Here is a 10,088-nt window from a genome sequence, read left to right on the forward strand (position 1 = left end):
TATGATTGTTAGAACACAATTTCTGATTTAAAAGGACTCTAAGGTCATTTGAACTCGAAAATCGATCCAGAAAATGATTTCCTAGAAGGTACTAGACAAATTGTGGAGCGCGCCTGTAAAATTTCATATGTTTGCATTTAGAAAGATTCAGAAAAAGACGATTAGTTGAACACCACAATAGTGTTTCTTTATGCCCGCTTGAAGCCGTGTGTGCAAGTAAAATCAGTCACAAAGTGTCGACGGGCGCTGCGTAGCCCTGCAAAATTGATTAGTTACTTTTGGGTATATAATAATAATATATATATAATATATATATAATATAATAATAATAATACAATAATCCGATGTGATTCGGATTCGGCAAGATTCGGCAATCTGGCAGATATGGACATTCCCTATGACTGTGCGTTTTTAATTTTCTCCTATCTTCAAAATTGTGGTTGCCCCAGATTTTCGTCCTTTGCGTGGGCGGAAGGGGGTGTGGCGAAATTTTGAAACAAAGTCGTCAAGGTATTATATACTCTTTGGGGTCGGAAACGATTCCTTCTGCACGTTACACACATCCATTTTCACCACAAATCTAATATACCCCAATATAATATACTCATTTTGAGTATCGGGTACCTTGTGGGACAAAGACGTAACATTTATGTCAGTACAAAATACGTTGTGTGTGGTTAGAAAGATAAGACAAAACATAATAAGAACAGCTTGGGAATAAGTGAGTATGGTTCACAGAATCAAATGCCTTGCTAACATCCGTCTGCAAATATCCTTGATAGAAGCGGTTGATTTTGGGAGCTCTGTCAGGACCCGGTGAAAACACTAGCTTAACTGCGATATTGGTAATTTCCTTTAATCAGGCTGCGGACGCGGGGGACTAGCGGGGTGGACCAGAGCTGCTTGCGGGGGAGACGAGAAGAAATAAAAGGCACTACCGTTCTTCATCAATGTGAGATTGCGGCTCTCTCTCCGTTTATTATCCTAAGCTATGCTGCAGCGAATGTTGCTCAACATCTTTATGTTGCTTAATTATTTTGGGCGTATGTAACTATCTTAGGCGGTTGATCTTAAATGGTAAAGGTGTATAAGGACGGCTTATCGGAGTATCTTGTCTGAAAATAGATGGTTTGTAAAAATAGAGCAAAAAAATTGTCTGATCATTAGCGAGGATGGTTGTGCGGATGTTATACGCTTACCGTTTACGAAGCTGTAAAACTTTTTAGGGTCCTGTGAAAAATGTATCCTGCATCGGTATAGGTAGTTTTTATAGAATTACTAGGATTGCAGTATGAGCCTGATAATCAATATAATGCTCATTCTAAAGTGGTTATTGGTACTTTGGAAAAGGAATGCCCGCATTATCATGTACTCAAATTTAAAAATGAGCCAGTCGGAATGTGTTGCCCATCAGGAAAAGTACAAATAACACACAAGAATTTTAGTTATTGATGAACCTAAACTGTGAAGTGTTCTGACGTGGAGTTTGAGTCCACTGCAATCAGAACCCCTCCTGCACGTGTGACGAACGATCCTTTCTAACAGTTGTTTACCGACCTGAAAACACTTCGGAACTAAGAATTCCGGTTTTAGCCAGGTCTCGGTAAATACAACTACGTGGAATACAAATGCAATCTCGAAAAAGGATGTCGGGCTTAGGTGCAAGAAGGATTGGAAGATATGGATGGCACATTGGGCTGATTTGTGAGATTTATGGGACGCATATTTTTCTTCTTTTCCTTAAACTCTTTCCCCATTAAATGCTGCAGCCAAAATTTGGCAGAAAAAATAGTGTCGAATTGACAATGAGGCCAGTGATAATCTTCTTGGTGGACAATTGAATGGTGACATCGGTTTTTATTTTGGGATCTAGAGCAAATATGGCTAGCAATTATGGAACCTACGTTTAAAATGTTTTCTGACTATTTTCCTCCCACTTTGTCTCTCACAACATCTATAGCAAACGTTTCTTTTTATACCCGATACTGCGTATAGGGGTTTTTCCGATCAGCATTAATAGCCGAGTCGATTGAGCCAGGTCTGTCTGTGCGTCCGCCCGGCCGTCCGTCATGTTTGACGCCTAGTTCTAAGAAACTATAAGAGCTAGAGCACCGAAAATTTGTATCCAGACTCCTGTGATATTACACTGAAGTTTGATTCAAAATTTGATCACGCCCCTTTCCACCCCAACAAAGGAAGAAAATCTGCGGCATGCACAATTTTAAAGAGAAAACAAAAAACGGAGAATTATAGAGAATGACCTATCTTACAGAATACAGAGTCAGATCAGAACATTATAATTGCCAGACGGAACAAGTGAATTTTCAGTGGCTACGCAGCCTGGCCAGTATTATTCATTTTCTGCTTCTCTCGCACTCACTGTTTGTCGTACACTGTGTGCACCGTAATGCTGACGGTGGCCACTGATCAATTATCGGGTATAAATATTTCGGCCGTAACAGCGACTCACAACGTTCCCCCTTGTTATTATAACAATTATTGGGATAGTATAGTATTTTCACTGCACTACGGGCATTTAATAACGGGTAAAGAATGGTTTTCGAGCGGGAAAACATCTTAACTTCGCCCGGGTTTCCACGTTCTATCGGTAGCTTTTCAATAAGTGTAGGGAGTGTGAGTTGGTGTGGGGTTGGATTAGATTATCGTGATTAATCGTTTATTCAAAGTGACATGCGGTTATTCTTACTTACGTCTTACAAAGCATGAAATATCAAAGGTAAAGAAAATTATTTTCTTAGATGAAGTTCGTTTATTGGTACCGCGCTGATCAGAAATGTAACGCCCATTTTATGGTTCTTAGTCTAACTGGTTTGAATTATCTTATATTTTTAGATGTCCATTTTATAAAATCCTTGTTCCAACTGGTGATACCATGCGCTACGAGTATGTAGTATCAAAACTTTTATCTGAAGATTATCCTGTTATGCTTGTTGGTAATGTTGGCACGGGGAAAACATCAACTGCAGTAAGTGTAATGGAAGCATGTGATAAACACAAGTTCTGCGTTCTTTCCGTAAACATGTCTGCACAGACCACTGCAGCTGGATTACAGGAATCAATAGAAAATCGAACCGAAAAACGTACCAAAACACAATTTTTACCTATTGGTGGTAAAAGAATGATATGCTTTATGGATGACTTCAATATGCCTGCCAAAGATACTTATGGGTCACAGCCACCATTAGAGCTAATACGGCAATGGATTGATTATAAGTATTGGTTTAATCGCAAAACACAGCAAAAAATATATGTCCAAAACACCCTGTTGATGGCAGCTATGGGTCCACCGGGTGGTGGTAGACAAATGATTTCCAGTCGTACTCAAAGCCGCTTTGTCTTAATAAATCTAACTTTTCCCACTCATGAAACAGTCGTTCGAATTTTCGGTTCTATGCTTAGACAGAAACTAGAGTCCTTTTCAAATGAAGTTCGTGAGATGTGGCTTCCGATTACACAATGTACTATTTATTTGTATTTAGCTGTTATTGGTAAAATGTTGCCAACACCAAATAAGTCGCACTACCTATTTAATCTTCGAGATATCTCAAAAGTATTTCAAGGCCTTTTAAGAAGTGCACAGGAACTACAAACAAAAAAATCGTTTTTCTTGCGTTTATGGATACACGAGTGTTTTCGAGTATTTTGCGATCGTCTTGTTGACGATACAGATTATCTTTGGTTTCTGAATACAATTAATGATACTTTAGGAAAACATTTTGAAGTTACTTTCCATAGTCTTTGTCCTTCGAAGCAACCGCCACTTTTTGGAGACTTTGTTCACCCACAAGGATTCTATGAAGATCTTGAAATTGATTCCTTGCGAGTTTATATGAAAACTCAATTAAATGAGTTCAACAATTTTCCGGCGATGACACGTATGAATCTAGTTTTTTTTAAAGAAGCTATTGAACATATTGTAAGGATACTGAGAGTGATTTCCCAACCGCGTGGACATGTTCTTAACATGGGTATAGGTGGCTCAGGCCGACAAGTACTTGCCAAACTAGCCGCATTTATTTTAGAAATGGGAATCTTTCAAATTGAGGTCACAAAAAAATATAAAACAAATGATTTACGTGAAGATTTAAAAAATCTTTATAAGTTAACAGGAATAAAACAGCGTATCACGCTCTTTGTATTTAGTAGTGAGCAAATAGCTGAAGTCTCATTTTTGGAAATAATAAACAATATGTTAAGTACTGCTGAAATAAATCTTTTCAAGTCTGATGAGTTTGATGAATTAAAAAATGAACTCGAACGACCAGCAAAGAAAGCTGGAATTGTAATGACAACGGAATCAATGTACTCATTTTTTATGTTAAATGTACGCGATTTTATGCACATAGCACTCTGCTTTAGTCCTATTGGAGAAAATTTCAGAAGCTTTATAAGGCAATATCCTGCTCTGTTAAGCTCAACAACTCCGAATTGGTTCAGACTATGGCCTCAAGAAGCTCTTTTGGAAGTAGCTTCTCATTTTATGCACGGATTTAAGCTAAACGTTGTTGTTCCAGGAAAAGAGGATGAAAATCATCGTGAAAGCTTAGTCATCACTACAGAGAGTGTGCTTCATCGAGACATCGCACACGCATTTTCTATTATTCATTCAAGTGTAGTAAAAATGTCAGACCTGATGCTATTGCAAGTTAAGAGGTATAATTACGTAACATCACCAAATTATTTACAACTTGTTAGCGGTTTCAAGGAGCTCCTTGAAAAAAAAAGATTGGAAGTATCTACGGCAGCCAATAGATTACGTAATGGCTTATCAAAAATTGCCGAAACGCAGGAAAAAGTGTCTTTAATGTCGGAGGAGTTAAAAATTAGTTCAGAACAAGTTAAAATACTTGCTAAAGAATGTGAAGAGTTTATATCTATGATTGAAGTGCAAAAGACCGAGGCAACAGAGCAAAAGGAAAAAGTAGATGCAGAAGCAGTGATAATTAGACGCGAAGAAGTAATTTGTCTCGATTTGGCCGCCACGGCACGTGCCGACTTAGAAGTGGTAATGCCAATGATTGACGCTGCCGTAAAGGCATTAGATGCACTTAATAAAAAAGATATTGCTGAAGTCAAATCATACGGGCGCCCGCCCATGAAAATTGAAAAGGTAATGGAAGCAGTTTTAATACTGCTTGGAAAAGAACCCACTTGGGAAAACGCTAAAAAAGTGTTAAGTGAATCAACATTTCTAAATGACTTAAAAAACTTTGACCGTGACCACATATCAGATAAAACTCTTAAGCGAATTGCTATGTATACAAAAAATCCGGAACTAGAACCAGATAAGGTAGCTGTTGTTTCAGTTGCTTGTAAATCTTTGATGCTATGGATAATGGCAATAGAAAACTATGGGAAAGTGTATCGAATTGTGGCTCCTAAGCAGGAAAAACTAGATAATGCTATGAGATCACTTGAAGAAAAACAAGCAGCGTTAGCAGCTGCTAAAAAAAAGCTTGAAGAATTGCAAGCAGTCATTGAAGAGCTGTATCGGCAATTGAATGAAAAAACTCAACTTCTCAATGAATTACGAGCAAAAGAAGAGCGCTTGCGAAAACAATTAGAAAGAGCTATTATCTTAGTAGAATCATTATCTGGTGAACGAGAGCGTTGGATTGATACGGTTTCTCAATTAGATCTTGCATTTGAAAAACTTCCCGGAGACTGCTTGTTATCTATAGCGTTTATGTCATATTTAGGGGCATTTGATACAAAGTACCGCGAAGATTTGTTATCCAAGTGGTCGCAGTTAATTAAAGATCTTCTTATACCTGCCACATCAGAATTAAAAATAACAACTTTTCTTAGTGATGCTGTTTCCATACGGGAGTGGAATATACAAGGTCTGCCAGCTGATGACCTAAGTACAGAAAATGGTGTAATAGTATCACAAGGAAGCCGTTGGCCTCTTGTTATTGATCCGCAGATGCAAGCGAATAACTGGATCAAGAATATGGAGGCGCATAATCAGCTTATAATTATTGACTTTGGTATGACTGATTATATTCGACAATTGGAACAAGCACTTAAAGAAGGGCTACCAGTTTTATTGCAAAATGTCGGGGAAAATTTGGACCAAGCCATTAATCCCATACTTCGTCGAAGTTTCACAATTCAGAGTGGGGAAAAATTAATAAAATTTAACGACAAGTATATTTCCTATAACGATCAATTTCGGTTTTATATAACAACAAAGATAGGAAATCCTCACTACCCTCCTGAAACTTCATCTAAAACCACTATAGTTAACTTTGCTCTAAAACAGGATGGCTTAGAAGCACAGCTATTAGGAATAATAGTGCGTAAAGAAAAACCAGCATTAGAAGAACAAAAAGATGAGCTAGTTTTAACTATAGCACGCAATAAACGAACTTTAATTGATCTTGATAACGAAATACTTCGTTTACTTAATGAGAGCCGAGGTTCATTATTAGATGATGATGAGCTCTTCTCAACATTGCAGAAATCACGCCAAACTTCTGTACTTGTTAAGGAATCTCTTACTATTGCTGAGGTTACTGAGGTAGAAATTGATGCAGCACGTCAAGAATATAAGCCTGCATCAGAACGTGCAGCTATATTATTCTTTGTGCTAATGGACATGTCAAAAATTGATCCAATGTATGTCTTCTCACTAGCAGCTTATATTTTACTCTTTACGCACTCTATTGAACGAAGTCCACGTAACCAATTGATACATGAGCGAATACAGAATATCAACGACTATCATACTTACTCGGTATATCGTAATACATGTCGAGGACTTTTTGAAAGACATAAGCTTTTATTTTCAATACATATGACAGCAAAAATACTTTCAAATGCCGGAAAACTTATGGAAGACGAGTACGATTTTATATTGAAAGGTGGGATAGTTTTAGACAAACAAGGACAGGCTCCTAATCCGGCACCATGTGAGTAATACGTACGTTAATAATAATATTTTTTTAACTTCTTGAATTATATAAATATAGGGTGGATTAATGAGCAAAACTGGGACAATATTACAGAATTGGATAAAGTTTCTGGGTTCCATGGCATAATAGATTCCTTCGAGCAGAATGTTAAGTCTTGGAATGGTATTTTATAAAAACTTTTTATTTAAGCCATGCTCCTTTTATAGCAAATCACAAAAGTTGCGAATTCGAAAATTGCGTACTCCGGTCTTCGTAAGAATTCTACTATTTTAAAACGGTTTTGAATGATCGAGCGATTTCAAAAATAAAAGTATAGTTTTTTATTTTTAATAAATTTATTTGTAAAGACAACACAAATTGGACTGCTGCCAAATAAACCAAAATAACATATTACGGATACAAATTTGAATTCAATAAACTGGCATTAGTTAAAAAGTTACAAAGAAATATTGAACAAATCCGTTTTAATTATTTTAAAGTAATTAGATACTAACTTCCAACGATATTAGAATATAAAAGTATATTAAAGAGAAAGTGTGTTGTTCAGAAAGTTTTATTTCCGTTAATCGATAAAAAGTTTCGTCGAAAGGAATAGAAAAGTTTCAAAAGCACAACAATTTAATATCGTTCGAAAATATAAAAAATCGTAATGTTGTTTGCAAAAAAGGAGCATTGAATGATCAGTTTTTTATGATATTGCTTTTTCAATAGCTTGGTACGCGACGACCTTTCCAGAACAAGAGGATCTTGTTGGTGAGTGGAATGATAAGCTCAGCGATTTTCAAAAGATATGTGTTTTACGCTCATTACGACCAGATCGTATTTCGTTCTGTATGACTCAATTTATTATTACTAAGCTTGGTCCACGATATGTTGATCCGCCCGTTCTCGATCTAAAAGCTACTTTCGAAGAATCTATTTCTCAAACACCACTTATATTTGTACTATCGGCAGGGGTTGATCCTGCACAATCACTTATAACATTATCAGAATCTGTTAAAATGGCACAGCGCATGTATTCCCTCAGCTTGGGTCAAGGTCAAGCTCCTGTTGCAACAAAGCTTATTATGGATGGCATAAGAGATGGAAATTGGGTATTCTTAGCAAACTGCCATTTAGCATTAAGTTGGATGCCTACTCTTGACAAAATGATAACTACAATGCAATCCATGAAATTACATAAAAAATTTAGACTTTGGCTTAGTTCAAGTCCTCATCCAGACTTCCCCATATCAATTCTTCAAACAAGTATAAAAATGACGACAGAGCCGCCTCGTGGAATAAAAGCAAATATGAAACGTCTATATAATAATGTTAATGAAGTTAATATGGATACATGCAATGACTCCAGTAAATATAAGAAACTGCTTTTCGCACTATGTTTTTTCCATACTATACTGCTCGAGCGCAAAAAATTTTTACAACTTGGTTGGAATGTTATATATAGTTTCAATGACTCAGACTTTGAAGTGTCTGAAATATTACTGCTTTTATATTTAAATGAATATGAAGAGACGCCTTGGGGTGCATTAAAGTATCTAATAGCTGGTGTTAACTACGGAGGACACGTTACCGACGATTGGGATCGGCGACTACTAACTACATATATTAATCAATTCTACTGCGATCAAGCATTAAATACTCGAAAGTTTCGGTAAGTAAACTCTAGCCTCATAATAATATAGTAAACATAAATATTTAGTTGTTAACAGGCTTTCCGCTTTAACAAATTATTTTATACCTGATGATGGTGATGTACAGACGTACTTAGACCAAATACAAATGTTTCCTAATTTTGATAAGCCTGAAGCTTTTGGTCAGCATTCCAATGCAGATATAGCATCACTTATAGGTGAAACGCGAATGCTTTTTGAGACACTCCTTTCAATGCAAGTACAAACAGCTGGTTCTGAAGGTAGCGACAATGCAGAGGATAAAGTTTCTGATCTAGCTAAAGAAATATTAATGAGTACGCCTGATGAGATAAATTATGAACAAACTGCTAAGATAATTGGAATAAATCGAACTCCCCTAGAAGTGGTATTACTTCAGGAAATTGAACGCTATAATACACTTCTACGAGAAATGTGCACACATTTGCGTGATTTACGGAGGGGAATACAGGGATTGGTAGTAATGAGCTCTGACTTGGAGGATATATATATGGCGGTGGCTGAGGGCCGAGTTCCATTACAATGGTTAAAAGGTAAAACATACAATAAAGTAGCTTTAATCTATAAATAAAAAATATTAAATTTAAACAACGTTGATTTACACAGCTTACAGTTCTCTAAAGCCATTAGCTGCTTGGGCACGGGATTTAACTCTTCGTGTTGCCCACTTCAACACATGGGCAAAAACGCTCCGCTCACCAACTCTTTTTTGGCTAGCAGCCTATACTTTTCCTACTGGATTTGTTACGGCAGTATTACAAACTTCAGCTCGTTCTACCAAGACGCCTATTGATGAATTGTCTTGGGAGTTTTATGTATTTGTTGAAGAAGATGCAGCTGCCGCTCGTATTATTCGTGAAGGAGGTGGCGTGTATATACGTAATTTGTTTCTGGAGGGTGCTGGATGGCTCAGGAAAAATCAATGCCTGCAAGATCCACTTCCCATGGAATTGATCAGCCCTTTACCCGTAATACACTTTAAACCAGTCGAAAACCTTAAAAAGCGCTCAAGGGGAATTTACCAGTGCCCAGCCTATTATTATCCAATACGATCTGGATCCTTTGTTATAGCCGTAGATTTGAAGTCCGGTAGTGAGACAGCTGATCATTGGATAAAGCGAAGTACAGCTATATTATTAAGCCTAGTTAACTAATTATATAAATGTGTTTCAGTATTTTAAATAAATAAGTAACACAAAATACAAGAATATATGTATGGGAGAGGGAGGACAGAGAATTTGATCTCTTCAAGAACATGCCACACAAAAAAAGTAGCTCGATATCAAATCGAAATTCGCCGGTAAATGTTCATCTATAATACTGTTCGTAAACTTCGTGCAGCGGACTAACATCTTACAATAGTGCCAATGGTAAATGTAAACAATAACTAAGGTGATGTTGTGGTAGGTCCGCATAGAATTCACTTTTTGCCGAAGAAATAGCAGGGTTTTTTGAAGTTTCCTGTCTCTTTTATTTG

The 10,088-nt window shown here is 36.9% G+C and overlaps 1 protein-coding gene across 4 annotated transcripts in view; it reads left to right on the forward strand.

The window, feature by feature from the left end:
• kl-2 (dynein heavy chain 2, axonemal kl-2) overlaps positions 1 to 9,813 on the forward strand; it is a 28,353-nt gene extending 18,540 nt beyond the window's left edge. For 3 of the 4 annotated variants that reach the window (XM_033381315.1, XM_033381317.1, XM_033381316.1), the window contains 5 exons: positions 2,854 to 6,935; positions 6,996 to 7,100; positions 7,650 to 8,592; positions 8,651 to 9,144; positions 9,218 to 9,813. In XM_033381315.1, the coding sequence (XP_033237206.1) occupies positions 2,854 to 6,935; positions 6,996 to 7,100; positions 7,650 to 8,592; positions 8,651 to 9,144; positions 9,218 to 9,765 (6,172 nt within the window). In that variant the 3' untranslated portion in view covers positions 9,766 to 9,813. Of the gene's footprint in view, positions 1 to 2,853; positions 6,936 to 6,995; positions 7,101 to 7,649; positions 8,593 to 8,640; positions 9,145 to 9,217 lie in introns of those variants that run through there. The other variant, XM_033381318.1, reaches the window with a different exon arrangement.
• Positions 9,814 to 10,088: the final 275 nt, after the last annotated feature.

This window comes from Drosophila pseudoobscura, chromosome 5 (genome assembly GCF_009870125.1).
Source record: "Drosophila pseudoobscura strain MV-25-SWS-2005 chromosome 5, UCI_Dpse_MV25, whole genome shotgun sequence".
Classification (NCBI taxonomy): Eukaryota; Metazoa; Arthropoda; class Insecta; order Diptera; family Drosophilidae; genus Drosophila; species Drosophila pseudoobscura.